This window comes from Anser brachyrhynchus (genome assembly GCF_964034855.1).
Source record: "Anser brachyrhynchus genome assembly, chromosome: 25".
Taxonomy (NCBI): Eukaryota; Metazoa; Chordata; class Aves; order Anseriformes; family Anatidae; genus Anser; species Anser brachyrhynchus.
In genome coordinates this window covers 2939828-2956580 of record NC_137718.1, presented here as the reverse complement: position 1 = coordinate 2956580, position 16753 = coordinate 2939828, and the positions used below count along the sequence as shown (strand labels likewise).

Genomic DNA, 16753 nt, shown 5'->3' with positions numbered 1-16753 from the left:
CTGTTTTTATGAGGGCTGGGGGGGGTTGAGCAGGAGGAGGGGAGGCTCTTTATGCTGGCATTAAAGCCGGGCTTGTTCCCCCTCCCTGCGCCCTGCCGTCTCCTGTTTCCCCGCTCCGCTTTTCACAGCGGCTTCAATTCTCTCCAGACTCTTCCTAATGGATTTCGCACATGGGGGCCCCCAGCACGCTCAGGCATCGCACCGGTCTCCGAAAATTTCACGCGCCCCTCGGACACAAAAAGGGGATCCTTTTCCCACACTTTCCCCCTCTCTCCCCGGCCCGCGCCTGCGCCCTCCTTTACACCCCGTGCGCGAAAGCGGGTGGGCAGCACCCTGCCTCCCCTTCCTGCGGCTGGCGACGGTGGCTGCGTGCCGAGAACCAGCCCCGTCCCGAGCCACGAGGGAGCCTGGCGGTGTCCTCGGTGTCCTTGTCGCAGCACAGGGGCACCCAAGGGTCCCTCTCCCGTCCCGGCTCATCCGAGCCTTGCAGCCCGCAGGAGGGTGCCCAGCGCCCAGAGGCCACGGAGAGGGGCGCAGGGAGGCAGCGGTGGTCTGCACCGCCATCCAGCGGCGGTGGCACGCCTCGGCCCGCCCTGGATCACTCTTTCCTCTTTTTTTTACCCATTTTTAACGCCCCCCCTCCCACACACACACACACCAGGCTTGGCCCCGTTCCCCCTCTGTGCCCCCTGAGCCCCTCGGTCCCGCAGGCTCGGAGTGCGGGTGGGCAACGGAGGGGGACCGGTTTGGGGAGGAAGGGGGTGATTTTGGCTGCGGGCTTCCCGTCTTTCTAATCCCTCTCTTCCCACGGTTTGGTTTTGGTTTTCTCTGGCATGGGAAGTGGGCCACTGCGAGGAGGACGGGGATGGGAGCTGAGCAGAAAATAGGTTCAGCCGAAGAAGGTGTGAAAGCCCAAGAGCGGCGCGTTGGCCGCCGTGTCCGCGGCGGTGGCCCTGGCACGGGGGTGGCAGGTAGGCGAGCGTTATCTCAGGGGCGGGCAGCGCAAAGGGCAGGAGAAAATAAATATCTACGGGAGAGGTAGGAAAACATTCGCCCTTCCGTTTCGTGCCTCCAGCCCGGGCTGATAACGAGGCTCGTCATGGAAAAGTGGGCCAAGCGCCTTTGGAAGGAGTGCGCAGAGCTTCAGATCCGAGTTTTGTAGGTGGGGGAAAACATCACCGACATCGCCCCCGGGGTGTGGGGCGGCTCGCTGGCCTTTCCCTGCACCCCTCCAGCTCCAGGCTTTGGGGTCTGGGCTCCACGGGACTGCAGGGCTGGGGCGGGAGCTGGCACGGGCAGGGCTGGATGCTGCGCGGATGCTCGCGTGGTAGAAGCGGAGCCCTCAGCAGCCAGGACTAGCAGGGGATGGACGTGACATTTCTTGCTGGCTCGGCAGAGAGGCTTTGCATTAAGCAGCTGGCTATGACAAGCCTTCTGTTGAAGCAACATGTGGTTTTGGCTTCCCAGAGCCCAGCCTCAGCTCCCTGTGCTGAAATGCATGCCCTCACTCCTGCTCCGGGGGCTGTCTTTGGAAAGAGATGCTGACTCCTGCCTGCGCGGCATCTTTCTCCTTGTTCTGGCTGCAGCAGGGAGCCTTCCATCTGCCTGCCCCCCAGCCCGTTCTGCCCACTGTGCTGCTCTGCGCCTGCTTTCAGGCTCGTGAGGCTTCGCTCGAGGCAAGTCAGCGCTGCAGAAACCACGATGCTGTTGCTGGGACGATGTCTCAGGAAAGGCAGGAGTGAAACAGCTCTCAGGCACGAGCAAAACGCTTGCGCCAAAAAGATCAGGCCAGCGATTGCTCGGGTTCAGAACCCTTGTCCAAAACGTGCAGCTGTTTTCTGCAACTGCCTCTGCGGAGAGGAAGCAAACGCTTTTCTCCCCTCTCCCGTTGTGGCTGGGCTAACTTGTGCTGCAGGGCAGCCCCGCTCCCTGCACTGCTCTCCCTTGTTCAGGATTTCCTGCCCTAACGCAGAAACTTGGCTGCCAGCAGCAGACTCCCATGGGCCCGTGACGAGGGGACAGAAGGCAGATTCAGCCTCGTATCCGCTTTCTTTCAACCCCTCCCAGCCCATCGCCCATCCTGGCTGCTCTCGTAGGAGGACGTGCTGAGGTCGCTAGTCCTTCTGTGCCTGCCGGGTAAAAAGTGAGGGCCGGGAGGGTCCTGAGCAGCATTAAGGGCTTGTGGCTCCGAGCAGGGCTGGGAGACAGGGCTGGGGTGTGGAGGGAGCGGCGTGAGGGGGGCCGAGCTCGGCGTGCGAGGGCAGGGCTGGTGGTCGGAGCAGCCCAGGTGCCGTGCTGCTGGTCCTGGGATGCTGCTGGGTGCCGGTCCCGCAGTCTGTTCATGCTGTCAGTGTTTCCTCTCCCTCTCCTCTCCCACTGCCCATGTGGATGGGGGTCAGGGGTGGAGGGTCCGGGCACAGCAGAACCCAAAAGTGACCGGCATCATGCAGGATGGGCCCTGGGGACCCCCCTTCACAATACCTAGGGGTGCCAGGGGGTGTTAACCTGGCATCTGCTGCTGAAATTCGGAGGCAGGTGAAGGACAGAGACAGCCACCTGGTGCTTGAAGCCTCCCGGACACCGCTGCTTGACGGGCAGCTGGAGAAAGCAAGCAGAGTTTGGCCAGGGGCTGTGACTGCGCCGAGGGAGGGCTGGGAAGGGTGACTTACGTCCCGGGTCAGACTTTTATCTGTGCCAAAAAGCACGGCTCAAACTGCGTGAAAGATGAGGGAGCCGCTTTCCCGTCCCTCTCCTTCTCTTTCTAGCACTGTTTGTTTACGAGCGGGTCAGGGTGTCTGTCGGAACAAGATTAGCTTGAGCCGTGGCACCGTGCCGGCCGCAGGAGCAGAAGGGGGGGGAGGTTGGTGTCCCTGCGCCGCCGGGCAGCCAGCCCCCACCCCGAGCATCACCGCACGGCCGTGGGGTGTGGGTGGGGGGCGACGAGGTGCTGCTGCCCTCGGGGTTGGGCTCAGGGTGGGCTGGGACGCCGAGGAGGGGGACGCGGAGCACCGCAGCCGCTCGGTGCCCGCCGCTGGGTGGGTTTGGGGTCCTGCTCCCCGCGCCGGAGCATCGTAGGGCTGTCGGCACGCGTGAAACCTCCCCGTAAAACGGAAAGCGCCCGGACCGATGGCGTCGGGGGTGTGGGATCCGAGCACGCCTGGAGGAACTGGGAGGGGGTGGGGAGGGAAACGCCGCTTCCAACCTGCTGGGCTCCTGCATGCAGCTTGGCGAGCTTGGCACGGCATGGCCGCATCCCCTTGCTGGGGCAGAGCTCCTGCTCTGACCCCTGCTCTGACGCACCCTTCTCCCCTTTCCCTGCTTTTTCCCTTCCCTGTTCCTTACCCTCATCTTCCCACCCCCACCCCACCCACCCCACCCAAAAAAAAAATGGCAATGAGAGCATGGAGGGAGGGCGCGTTTCCGCATGGTTTGACACTGTTCCCCCTTCCATCTGTCTTTTCCTACCCAGAATTTCCCTACACCCCGTCTCCAATCGATGATCGCAAATCCATGGTGCAGCCGAACATCCCCACCCCCGTGATCGGGGGCATAGTGGGAGGCGTCTCGCTGGTCCTGGTGGTGGCCGTGGTGCTCTTTGTGGTACTCCGGCGCCGGCGTCACACCTTCAAGGGTGACTACAGCACAAAGAAGCACGTGTACGGCAACGGCTACAGCAAGGCCGGCATCCCGCAGCATCACCCCCCCATGGCCCAAAACCTGCAGTACCCCGACGACTCGGACGACGAGAAGAAGCCGGGCCCGCTGGGCGGCAGCACCTACGAAGACGAGGACGAGGACGCGGGAGGCGAGCGCAAGCTGGGCGGCCCCAACAAGTACGAGGAGGACGCCAAGCGGCCTTACTTCACGGTGGACGAGGGCGAGGCGCACCCCGAGCCCTACGACGAGAGGACACTCGGCTTCCAGTACGACCCCGAGCAGCTCGACATCGCCGAGAACATGGTGTCGCAGAACGACGGATCCTTCATTTCCAAAAAGGAGTGGTACGTGTAGCTCGCCTCCTGGCTCCAGCCACGCGCCCGCACGCAGACACGCGCCCGCCAGCTCCCCCCCGCGTCGCCGCCGAGCCCAGCAGCGGGGCCCCCGCGCCCCCCGCACGCGCCCCCCGCACGCCCCCCACGGACTTCGGAGGCTCCGGCGCTGGCGAGCGGGTGGCTGGGGGGGGGTGGACATGGGGGGAGGGGGGGCGCGGGGGAAAGCTTTGCTTACGGATCGTTTTTTGTTTTGTTATTTTTTTTTTGGGGGGGGGGGGGGACGGGGGGACGGGCCGGGAGGTGGGAGGTCGGGTAATTATTTTCTCGGTTTTGGTTTTGCCTTTTTAATTTCTCTCGACGACTTTTTCGTCCCCTTCTGTGGTGTTTGTATTGGTCGGTGGCGTAGGTGTTACTATTTGCTTTAACGACTGGTGCCCAGCCTGTATATTACACTCTGTTCGTGTCTTCATAGCTCAGGGGGCCCTTCGGCCCCGCGTCCCTCCCCGAGGTTCCTCCTCCCACTCCCACGCCCCTGAAACACTGGAATTTGTTTGTATGTTGTCGTCTTCTTCTTTGTTTTAACCCGGGGAGGGGGCCAGCCGGGCTGTCCGCAGGACAGAGGCCAGAGAAGCTCGCGGCGAAGGAAACGGAGGTGCCATTGTCGGGTGGAAGGACTTTTCTTCCTGAGCACGTTGTTCCCAGCGGGGTCTGGGTGCTGTTCCCATCGCCCGCTGCGCGCCTGGGGGACCCGCTCCCAGGTTTTAATGACTCAATAAAAGGAAAATGAGGAGAGAAGGGGGGAGGAAAGCCCCGAAACAAGCCCCGGGTGCGCGGGCTGATAGCAGGGCAGGGAACCGGAGCTGCCATTTTCCTCCTCCCATTTATCACCTCCTGCCTTTTCATTTTCCGTCTTTGTTGGAGCGTTCTTTTTAAAAGAAAGACGAGGAGTATTTATTGCTGAGATTTTTTTTTTCCCCCCCCCGCGATGGCTCGAAGCAGCGCTGGCCCCTTCTCGCAGCCGCTGCTGCCCTGGCTGCGGGCGCGCATCCTGCAGCCTCCAGCCCCGGGCCGCCCCCGGGGGGGCAGCGCTCCCACCCTGCCCACGGTGCTGCAGGGGCTCGGGACAGGCCCCGTGCTTTTATTATACCACTAAGACTTAATTGTCATGTGTTTACACTTGATTTTTTTTGTGTTTTTTTTTTTCTCTCTTTCTTTCGGTCAGAGCATGCGGGCGGCTCATAACTCTTCTAGCAGCAGCCCGAGCCCGTAGATACGTTGCTTCGCCTGCATTGATCGCCACTTTTCCGATATCCTCTCCCTCTGATAAGCAAAGCCTTGGTAGATAGGGCAGGAGGGAGTGAGCCTGGGGTATTGATCTCGTCCTCCTTCCCCCGGGCCCCTGCGTTGGGATGGGGGCTCGGACTGCTGCTATCTCTGCTCCGCGGGTAAATGGGACTCCAGGCTCCCGGGCCCTCTGACACTGACCTTATCCAAATCAGATTCACTGGGTTGGGGATTATCGCTCTTCTTCTTCTTTTTTTTTTTTTAATTTTTATTTTATTTGTTTTTTTTGTTTTGTTTTTTTTTTAAATTTGATGTATAAATAAATCTTTTGTTTGAAAAGAAACCCCCAGTTCTCCGAGCCGTGTTATCACGCGCATCTAAAAATAGCAGGACTAATTCTCCCCCTGCCCTACCCGCTGGGTTTTGTTCCCTAGCATCCAGCGGTTATCCTGCTGCAGGAGGGCGGCTGCAGAGCCAGACCCACGCAGATGAGTCAAGGTCAGCTCTCTGATCCAGGCGGCCTCCGGTGCTTTCCTCGGGCGTGCGGCTCTCGGGCCAGGCAGCATCGAGCTCAGCCCGAGCCACCCGCGGTTTGCAGCTCGCTTTTATTGCATTAGCGGTGCACGGGAGTGGGAAATCCGATTGCTGCCCCGGAATCGTGCTGCTGTTCCTGCCAGCCCTGCCTGCTTCCTGGCTGCTGGCAGAACAGCCCCGCGCCGCAGGAAGCGCTGCGTCCGCCTCAACCTTAAGGCTGACCCTTACCAAAAACACGGCCGGACCTTCCCCTGTCCCCCCACCGCCAGCAGGAGCACCCCACAACCAAGCAGCCCCCACAGGGGATGAAATCTCTGCCGTCCCTCCGTCACGGATTGCTCGGGGCTGTTGCACGCTGCGGGGGCCAGCAGCGATTCTTCCACCTCCTGCAGTGCTCCCGGGAGGGCTGATCTGGCAAACTTGCCTTGCGCTGGCTCCCCAGTGTTTCAGAGCCCCAAACTGTTCCCAGTTTGCTGATGCCGTAGTTATTACCCTCACTTTGAGGTGTTGTTTTGGGGGATGTAGCCTCCTTGGCTCGCCCATTGCCCATCTGGGGGCTCGGAAGAACAGGGGGCTCGGAGGAAGAAGAGGAGACAGCAGGTGGTGCATCGCCAAGGTTCCCTGGTCCTTTCCTCTCCTCCTCGTCCCTGGGCCCTTTGGCATCCCTCCCTTGGTGCACTTGTCCCCAAATGCCACCTCAGGGCACTGATTTGCTTCTTGCCGTCCCTTTCAAGGTCGGCTAACTGGCCAAAAGGACTCTTGGGGTGGTAATTACCAAGTGATTAGCCATTAATCTGTAGCAAGGTAGAAGAAAGAAGTGTGTGTGGGGGGGAAGCGCTGCAGATTGATGTTTCATCTGAGAGCTGTTTTGATCCGGTAACAGCCTCACTCCCTCCTCTGGGTTAAATTGCTCGGAGGGGGCCCTTGCAGGTGATTAGAGCAGGGCTTGCTCCAGCTGCAGGATAAAAACCGTCCCTGTCCCCACCTCACACGAGGCTGTGTGCACCAGGGGTCCCACCAGGAGCCCCTCCGGCTTCCCAGGAGGGTCTCAGCTGACCCAAGCCCAAGCCCCCTGCCTCTCCCCTCCCGTGCCACCACAAAGTGCCGAGGAGGTGTAAAACGGCCCCGCTGGGCCCGGCCGAGGGCAGGCAGGAGGCTGGGACCCCCCTCCGAGCACGTCCCTGTCCTCGCCCACCCATCACCTGCTGCGGGCATGGCATTGCCCTGCCGTGCCTGGGTGCCAGGAGCTGCTGGAAATGCCCCGACTGATGCTGCAGCTCGTTAGTTGAGCTGGCTTTGGGCTTGGAAGGGGTCCCCAGAGAGCACCAGCGCCCTGCTCGGGGACCGGCTGCTGGCAGAGCGCCTCGGAGGCAGGGACAGTTGCCTTACCTCCGCTCGAAGGGATTGATCCCCGTGCAGATCCTTCCCCCGGGTTCTTCCCTGTGAAAAGACAACGCAGCGTGGCGCTTCTCCCTCCCCAAACCTCGACCCTGGGGGGGCAATTTGGGGCAACACCGCAGCACCTCCGGAGTCAGCCGGGTGGGCAGGAGAGGCGGGCAGGGAGCTGGGGGCTGCCCCGAGCCCCCCGGGCATCCTGGTGGATCTCACCCAGCGGGACAAGGGCCGAGCCCCAGCTCCTTCCCTCTGTGTGCCCAAGAGCAGGCACATCGGTGTCACAACCCCAAAAAAATCCTATAGTTTATGTACAGACACCCCAGCTGTTTTCCTGCTGGGGCTTACGTCTAGGATTATTCATTGCAATTCACCCTAGTGATGTTATTTTCCCTTATTTAATTACTTTTTTTTTTTCCCCCATGGTTGTTAAATCATTTTCATTCAGTCCAGGGGGAAAAAAAAATAAAACCTGAAGATTTCTTTAGTAAAAAAAAAAAAATCAAACTCAAATGGTAGCACCAAATTGATTGCAAAGACACGAGGGACAAAGGGAGCCATTTTCCTGGTGTTGAGTCAAAAAAAAAAAGAAACACAACTGTTCAGCAGAAATCACCGAGGGGTTGAGGGGGGGAGAGAGAGAGAGAGAGAGACTCAAAAGATTGATCTTCAAGCAATTAGAGGAGGGAATGCAATTAGAAAGGGGGCTGCAGATCTCCTTCGCTGTTTGCCTTTCCCAAACACAAGCACACAACACGCGGATTTGGGCACTTTCAGGCTCAAAGCTCAGAGGGAAAGCCCCCGTGGCCGAGAGGAGGGGAGATGGGTGAGGGCATCGTGCCGGCAGCTGCACGAAGCTGGGGGGGGGGGGTCCCAAATGGGTCGGGGGTCCCAGGAAGAGGAGGAGCAGGGGGGATGCTGGCGGTGAGGGGCTCGCGGTGGCACCCGGTGCTGCGGAGCCACGAAATGTGCTTGGGGTGAAGGCAGCAGGCATGTGGAGCCGGATCCTCGCTGGCACACCCCGGTGCTGGCCGAGGTGTTCTCGCTGAGGATCTGCTTTGTCTTTCCTTTTGCCTTTTTTATTTTATTTTTTTTAAAACGCGATTCCTTAACTCCGGTGATTTTATCTCGTTTTCTTCCTCCTCTTGCTGTAATTATCAGTGTGGAATAAAGACTGCAGACAGACAAACAGCCCCAGCCCCACTTCTTTTTCTTTTTTTTTTTTTTTTTAATCTGTGTTGTAAGTGCTTTTGTAAAAAATAAAAAATAAAAATAATAATAATGTAATGGACTTTTATGATTATTTTTGTTTTTTGTTTTCCATCCTTTGTAATAATTTGTTTGTTTGGGGTCCAGGGGGACATTTTCATGGTTATAATTTGTGTGGGCGGGGTGTTGCATCACCCTTCCTTTTACTTGTACAAAAAACAATAGTGGCTCAGCTGTGGAAAAAAAAAATGTACTTTTTTATAAATAAAGAATTTTAAAAAAAGAAACCCTCTCCTCTTTTTGTGCATCTCTGACCGCGTCGTTCTGCATCCCGTGGCTCGTAGCTGTCAGGAGTGGTGGGGGCAGGAATGGCATCTGCTCCCCAGCATCCCGGGGCTGCTCCCGTGCTCTGCAGCACTTCGCAGTGGGAATTGGGAATTCCTTGCGGATGAAGGCAGAGGCTTAGGAGAGCTCCGAAACAAGTTTGGAGATCTTGCAAGCCTCCCAAAAACAACACCCGAGAAGGTGGACACGGAACGATGGCCTTTGCCGTTGAAGTGGGTGGTATTATGAGAAATTCTTGGGCAATGGATTCAAAATAAATAAAAGGAGAGGGATTTTTTCCCTGTTTATAGTGTAAAAAATAAAAGTTTTGTTTTTTTTTTTTCCTGTTTACAGTGTAAACAGTGAAATTCCTCGTCAAAGGATGCTGCTGAGGCTGAAACTTAGCCTGAGCTGGAAAAGTGACGAGAAAAGCCAATGGAAGAAAAATCCATCAAAGGCTATTAAACTGGTGACAGTCGCTAGCTTGGGAAGTTGTTAAGCTGCTGCTAGCCCTGGCGGATGGGCGGGCTGTGGCAGAAGTGTCAGGGCACCCCGGGGCTCTCCTGCGCCTTCTCCAGGCACGTGCAACGAGCCGCTGGCAGGGCCAGGACACCGGCCTGGGACATTTGGGCTGAGGTTGTAGGATGCTCCTGCAGCACAGCGCTTGGCTACCGTGGTGATCGGGCACCAAAACCGAGCAAAAGCTGTAGGGATGCCCGGGGTCCTTCGGGAGGAAAGATCAGTCAGGTCGCTGGTTTGCCTTTCTCTTTTCGGCCAGCTTCGTCGCCGTGAGCGCACGCTGCAAAGGCAGCCTCGTTCCCAGAGATCAAGGCAGACAGCCCTGCGAGTGCCGGGGTTTTGCAAGGGAGTGAGAGACAAAGGAAGCAAGAGATCAGAGAAAATGCCCACGTTCTTCCTTGCGCTGATACCAGCAGGAGCTTTGCCATGCCTCTGGCCTGGAGAAGGCTCCCTGGGAAAGCATCCTTGTGCCCGACTGCAGCACGTGGCTCGCTGCTGGAGGCACGAACCAAAACCCAGCACTCCCTGCCACTGGGGGAGAGGACGGGGGATCCTGAGCCACGCCTGAGCCTGACCTGGTCTCCTCCGGGAAGGGATGAGCTGGACGGAGAGGGAAGGGTTGGGGTTAGGCACTAAGGAGAGGTTTGGTGCAGCCCGTGGGCTCCCTGTCTGCAGGCACAGCAGCTTGGGTCACTGGTGGATGGATGGATGGATGGATGGATGGATGGATGGATGGATGGATGGATGGATGGATGGACGGACAGACGGATGGGTGGAGGCTCTGTGTGTGCCTGGCAGGCAGCTCCCCGGAGCCCTGCCCTTGAGCATCGCCCCCAAATGTGAAGGGGGAAAAGCCAGGAAGACTTGTCATCAGGCTGTGCCATGGCCGAGGGGGTTGTGACCGCTGTCCAGGCTGGATCTGTGTGTTCCTGTAATTACTGCCTTTGTTTTCCCCTTTCTGCCAGCCCCTCCCAGCAAGGACAGACGTTGGAAGCGTAGCTTTGCTTCAGCTGCAGCCGCTTGGGTCAGGAGCCCCAGGAGCGGAGCATCCCGCAGGGCTGGAGCCCCCGCAGCTGGCCCAGCCCCATCAGCCAAGTCTGGGGTGGGGGTAAAAGGGGAGGAAGGAAAGGAGCACTGGGGAGCTGGGGGTCGAGGATGGTAAAAAGGCTGCCTGTGCCCGTGGTCCTGCTGGGATGAGCCCCTGGGAAATGCCGCGCTGATTTCCCAGGCCGTGCCTTACAGTTAAGCGATGATGGATAAAACCCATGGCGGGGGGCCTCTTCTGGGCAGCTCCGGTTGCAGAGCGCTGAGCGCGGCGGGAGCTGACTCCCCTGGAGCACCCCCAGGTCTCGTGTTTCTCTGGAACAAAACAGAACCACGTTGGGGGCAGGAACGCCAGCAATGCGTGCAGCAAAGGTGGCAGCGTGGCTCGGATCTCTTCTCACAGCCACAGCTCTGCAGGCGAGCGCTGCTGGCCACGAAAGCAACTTCAGAGGCCGGTCAATGAGCAGAGAAACAGGGAGGCAGTGGAGGAGTGAGGTCAGGGTGGCGGGGGATGAACAAGGGGATCGTGTTCACCCCAGCAGAGAGCTCCGAGGAAGCAGCAGGAAATGTACCTGCCTGGAGCTGGTTGTGCACGGGGTGCAGGGCACAAATATCCATGATGAAGGTACAGAGCCAGGCTCCCTGTTGGTGTAAGCACACCCAACTTTTCTGACTACGACGGAGTTATGCTCATTTCCACCCACGCAGATTAACGTAGCCTAAGCAGGATTTGTAGCGAGTGAGAGTGAGACACAGCCCCGCGTAATCAGGGAACCACCAGGCAACCTCCCCGACACCCCTGGGCACCGGCACCTGGGAGTGTCCCTTCTTGCTGGGACTGAAGCCTTGCACACCGCTTACAACCAGGTGGATCTCCCAGGGATCCGCTTCTGTGGCTGCAAGGGCCAGAGGTTCCCAATTCCCCGCGAGGTGAGAGGTTCAAGGCAGAGCACCCAAGGTCACACAACCCTCCGAGTCCCCTACAGCTGGTGCCCAAAAAGTCGAACCGAGAGAACCTCGCTGCTTCAGAGCAGAGCTGGGTGAATTACTTGTAGTAACAAATATGTCTGATTAATTTTTTTTTCACCGTGTTTTCAGATTATTTGCGAACTTGAGTTTGATTTGTATGAACGTATTTGTTGGAGGAAATTGCTTTATGCAAATGTATTCCAGCTGGGGGACCTGTGACACCGAGAAGTGCTGTTGAGCCTCAGATGCCCTCCGTGGTGCCTGGCAGAAGGCGAAGAGGGGCTGGCTCACTCCTCCTCCGAACAAGGCATTTCACAGCCTTCCCGGACGTGTTTGGATGCAGGCTCCCTCTTATATAGTGTTTGCAGAACAAGGATCAGCCTGTAAAATATCAACGGGTGTTGCACTCCTAAAATTTTACATACTAGCTCGCAGAAAGAGGAGAACCAGGCGTGGCTGCGCAAGCAAAGCAGGGGCACTGCATTGTGAATGTGTACGTGATTTAAATGTGCATGGAAAAGGTTGCATCGGCCCCAGGGGGGACTGAAAGGTCCTAATTTAGGGATACTGGTCTTCCCCTTTGCAGAAAACCCTGCCCTGTGGCTTGCTGGGGGGGCTCAGGAGGAGCAATTCTGTGCTGGCGAAATCCCTGGAAATGAACATGGACCAAATCCTAGTGGATTGAGGGCAGGACCCCCTGAGCATCTGGGAGGGTAAAGGCTTTCTCTCGATCATTCACGCATGTTCACCAAGCCTTTTTCTAGCCTAGCACCTGAGTGCTGGCTACATCTGGGGCTATGCAAAGCAGATTTTTTCTCCATCCATCGCGAGCCCCACGGAGAGAGGTGCCTGAACGTTTCTATTTCTCCCTTATCTCTCGGCTCCTCTCAAACTCCTGCCAGCCTGTTTATCTCACAGTTTTGAAAAGAAAATTGCCAACTTCACACCTGTCAGGTTTAACTGATTGCCTGTCGCTTGGAGGGAGGGAGCCCATCCGTATGGCCCTGGCCTCACAGGCTCGGCTCGCCAGGGGAAACATCTCCATCCCTCGAGGAACAAAATGCTTCATTTCCCATCTCCCGGCCTCATTTCATTGTCCTGCTGTAGCTCCCAGCCCTTTCAATTACCGCTTTACAACAATAATGAGCAGGAGCTTTCCGCTGGCACGCAGCTTTGTCCACCCGAGGAGCTGGAACACATCCTGCGAGGTCCGCGATCTCCCCACTGTGCAAAAAGTGCCCTTGCCCGGCGGCGATGCGGAGAAGTGATATGATTTCGGCAAAAGTGTGGAGGGAACCAGGGACAAGGCTCGGGGAGGAGCTCAGAAGGGCTAAATCCTTACCTTCTGCCCGTCGGATCTACACAAATACACATTATTGCCATCCCCAGCAGGTGCCTTGCCATGGGTCTGGTGCGTCTCCCTTCCCTTTTCCACTCCAGAACGGAGGAGATTTAATCCCGGCTGCGCCTCCCTAGCAGCTTAGCCAAGGAGGAGGTGGGAGAAGGAGCAGGGAGCAGGGGCACCCGGCCCAGCTGCTGCCAGCTGTGCGAGGGCCCCGGCTGCTGGATGAATGCTGCAGCTGTCTGGGATTACCGATGGATGCCGGAGTGGGAATGCCGAGTCTGAACGGCTCGAGTAAACACCGCCGAGCAGTCCAGAAATAATGGCATGGGGGCTTTATAATAGGAAGGAATCATAATTAAATAGAAATTAGTTACTTAAATGGTCACTTCCTGGGGTTTCGTTGATGTCCGATTAACTTAACTTTTAATTTGCATAAGCAATAAATGTTTAATTATGTTATTAATATATTTGAGTTGAGGAACTTATGGGGTTTTATAATTGGCATTTAACTAGATAGTTCCAGCATATTAACTGATGTTTTATAGCTCCACGCGAGGTTTCCCAATTATAACTGACCTAAAAATTTGCTTGGAGGACCTGCCTTGCAAGTGTTACCTGAGCAACAGGAGAGGAGCAGGCACGGAGCAGCTCTGCACCCTCCGCGACAGCCTCAGGACCCCTCTCCCCTCCCCAGGATGGTTTTTCCTTGAGGCTCGCCACCTTCCCTGTGTCGGAGAGGAGGTCACGTCCTCGCTCTCAGCATTCAGCTGACTGCCGAGCCGAAAAGGCTGACACACGGCAAGGGATTAGGGTGGGGAGAAGGAGATTTTGGGATGGGGAAGGCTCGTCGGGTGGTTACGGCGTGACCCTGGGGCTGTGCTCTGGCAGCCCCTGGGGCTCTGTGTGCAGCTCCCAGCCCTCGCCCGCTGCCTGCTGCACGTTGCCACCAGTTTATTTCTTGCAGGGAGGTGTTAAGGAACACCCCTTAAGGTCTATTCGTAGTAGACTTACAGGGAAGCTAGACTCAATTATTTTCTCATTTCTTCTCTTCTGTGTGCTCTTCCTTTTAAAAATAAGCATAAGGATGCAGATGCAGGGTACTGTAGCTGTACAATTATAATTGTGATTGTATTACAGCATCCTGCATCCATTACGGCCTTTATGTACCAACCTCTGCCTCACCCAGCACTGCTGAGGCACCCAGGTGGTGATTATCTGCCCACACCTGCTGAAAGCACCGAGCTGGATCAGGCCCACCACTCCTCCCCACGTTACCCCGGGCAGAAACGTGTCCACCGACGGCGATTCCCTCCTGGCAGCTCCTCCTGAGACCTGTCAGTTAGTCACTCTTAATCTGTTTTCTGTTCCATCTCTATGCTTACTTTGATGAGATGACTGGTTTAGTGGGCAAAAAAATGACATTGTATTTGACTGACAAGACCTGTTTCCATGAACCGTGTAGACTGGCATTGATTATATTCCTGCCTTTTAATACTTTATTAACTGGAGCCCGTGTTAGCTTTTTCTTTGATGCCAGCAAATCAGCCTACAGGTTTCAGGTCATTCTCTGTGCCCTCTTCCAGTCTGCCAGAATTAACCTTCTAGAATTTAACTGGTCCAATGTATTTAAAAACAGAACGAACTAACAGAGGTGAGATAGGGGGCTCTTTGGCTAAGTTTCCAACATATTTGCTTATAATAAGTGGAGTATCCTAAGAGATGCTGTCCAACAATTGCTTGGTTCTGCCATCTCCTAACATGCAGAAATTGTTTTGTCATCTCAAAAGCCACGAACAAATTTCTGTTTCTCTCCCGAGACAGATCACGAACAGTTATTCAAATCTTCTGCCTTTTCTGAATGATCACTGCCCTCTTGACCATCTCCATCTGGTAAAGTGCCTATATAGCATTGCAAACTTTTTTTCCCCCTGTTGCATTCCCCAGGGTGACCTTAGCTTTTGTATCAACAGCTTCACAGCTTCTCGTTCGTACTCACTGGTCTCTCTTTTTCCAGCTTTTCTGTTTGATCTGCATTGGAGGTGGGGGCAGCTCCCCATGTGGAAGCTAACACATACCCAGCTGGATAAGGTTACGTGGATAAATATTGGTGGTTGCACGCTAAGGCAGAGGCTGTCCTGCAGGGCTTGTGAGATGTCTGGGAAGCTGGAAGGCAACCTTTGTTAGGAGCCTTTTCCTTCCCATGAGCAGGAGACAGAAGAGCAAGAAAAGGGCCAGGAAAACAATGCCTGGGCTGCCTTTTGTGAGAGCTGTGGCCCTGTTCCTCTTTCCCATTTGCACAACTCTTTGCTTTTGGCCTTGTGACAGAGAAGCAGAGCAGTTCCCCCTCGTGTCACGCACACCTTGTGCCCGCACCCAGCCCCAAGCAGCCTCGAGCTGATGCCAGCAGGGAGCTGAGCTCATCCCTTGGGGACATCCAGGATGCAGCAGTCCTGGGGTGCAAGCACCCTGCGGGCAAAACCAGGTAAAAGTGGCCCAGGACCTGTGGCCGAGCAGAGTGAGATGTTCTCAGGAGCGATGCTGAAGATTGCTGAGCAAATTAACTCTATTAACACAGAGCCCGAGCTGCAGTCCCTGTGCCGTCTATCCGACACAATTCATCTGGTGGCTGCTTGTAATAACATGACCTTAATGGGCTCATCAAGGAAGCGAGGCTGTATCTCTGGCTAAACATGGACTTGAGACCTGCTGCTCTCTGGGCAGCTAGAGCTAGCTGCCGAATCAAGGGAGACACACTGTGGTGTAAGGGGAATTGGGATCCGGCCCCTTCCTTCCTCCAGGAGAGGCAATTTCAAGTGTCATCACCTCCTCGAGACTGTACAGCAGAAGAAATAAATTACAAAAGGGATTTGATTGTTCATTACTCTTCTGAGCTGCAAGGAAATGAAGCAGAACTAAAATTAAGGGTTGGGAGGCAGAGGAAACATCAGATAACCTGGGGCTCATCGGCTCCCAGACCGGGCTGGGCACTCTCCGTGTAACTGCACCGAGACGCAATGCCCTGGGAAGCCGGGCGGTCTCTGGTGTTGGCTGCAGAGAGGGCAGAGTTGGAGACAGCAGAAACAAGGTCCCCCTCTTTGCTAGAGCCACCAAGCGCCACCGAGAGAGAGGGACATCACAGAGTCTGGAGGTAACACGGGCAGATCCTGGCTGGGATGCGGCATGTGCGTGCAGAGGGGCGCTGCCACTGCTGCAAATAAGCGGCTGCTGTCGCATCCTCCGGACTCGTGGCTCTTCCTGCTGAGCTCTGTCCTTCCACAAAGCAAAGAGCTTCCTTCCTGAGCTGTCAGAGCGCGTTTCCAGGTGCTGTTTGACAGCTGCCACGCTTTGCTCCAGAAGCAGGAGAAAAGCCAGCGCAGTGAGAGGAACCTGCGGGGCGTCTCCCACCACAACTCGCCCCACCTCTGCTGGATCCCATGGGGTTAACGGGCTGCTCCTCCTGCTCTAATCCAACATCCTCCCCATTAGTGGCTAGGAGGAGGCTCGGGAGGCATGCGAGGGAAGGTCAGCAGGGGTTAAAGCCGCATTCCAGACGTGCTTTTGCTGCCAGCAGCTACTTAACCAGGGGTGGCTCTGCGCTTCCCATGCGGGAGAGGAAAGGGAGGGAGCTGGTGGTTATGGGACAGGGCTGAGCTGCCCCCACCCGTGGTGAATGGCAAAGAGATTGCCTGTGCAGGAATGTGTGTGAAATCCCTGATAAAACCCAGCTCGTCCATGTGTCTGCTTGCAGCTGGGCACGCAGCTCAAAGCGGCACCCCGCGGAGGGCTGGCTCGGCCGCCGCTCTGCCAGGGTCTTCCCCAAACCACATCTGAGATGGACGAGTGGTTTGCAGAGGTTTTAATTACTGGTCGGGCTAGTAAAAATTACAAAGGGGAACAAAACGGGCAGGGATCTCAAAGGGATGTCACGATTAGTGCCCAGACAGCGGGGTACCCGTGTCCCTGCATGCTCTCAGGACACCCAGCCCCTCGGTTCCCAGCAGAGCAATTGGAGGGGGATGCACCAGGTCACTCGCAGAGGGGTCTGGGTGCACCTCCAGGTCCTCAGGGGATATAAAACCAGAAAAATCTTCTCCTGTGGCCGGAGAGGTCCTGGGCTCCTTCTGTGGCTGGTTGAGTCTCT

At 56.6% G+C, this 16753-nt stretch overlaps 1 protein-coding gene across 3 annotated transcripts in view; it reads left to right on the top strand.

Moving 5' to 3' along the window:
* The window catches only part of NECTIN1 (nectin cell adhesion molecule 1), an 87547-nt gene that overhangs the window by 51277 nt on the left and 19517 nt on the right, over positions 1–16753 (top strand). The window contains exon 6 of one of the 3 annotated variants that reach the window (XM_080567467.1): positions 3470–8698. The exons of the other annotated variants lie outside the window; for them this stretch is intronic. Coding sequence (XP_080423593.1) covers positions 3470–4011 — 542 coding nt within the window. The 3' untranslated portion in view covers positions 4012–8698. Of the gene's footprint in view, positions 1–3469; positions 8699–16753 lie in introns of those variants that run through there. 3 annotated transcript variants of the gene reach the window in all.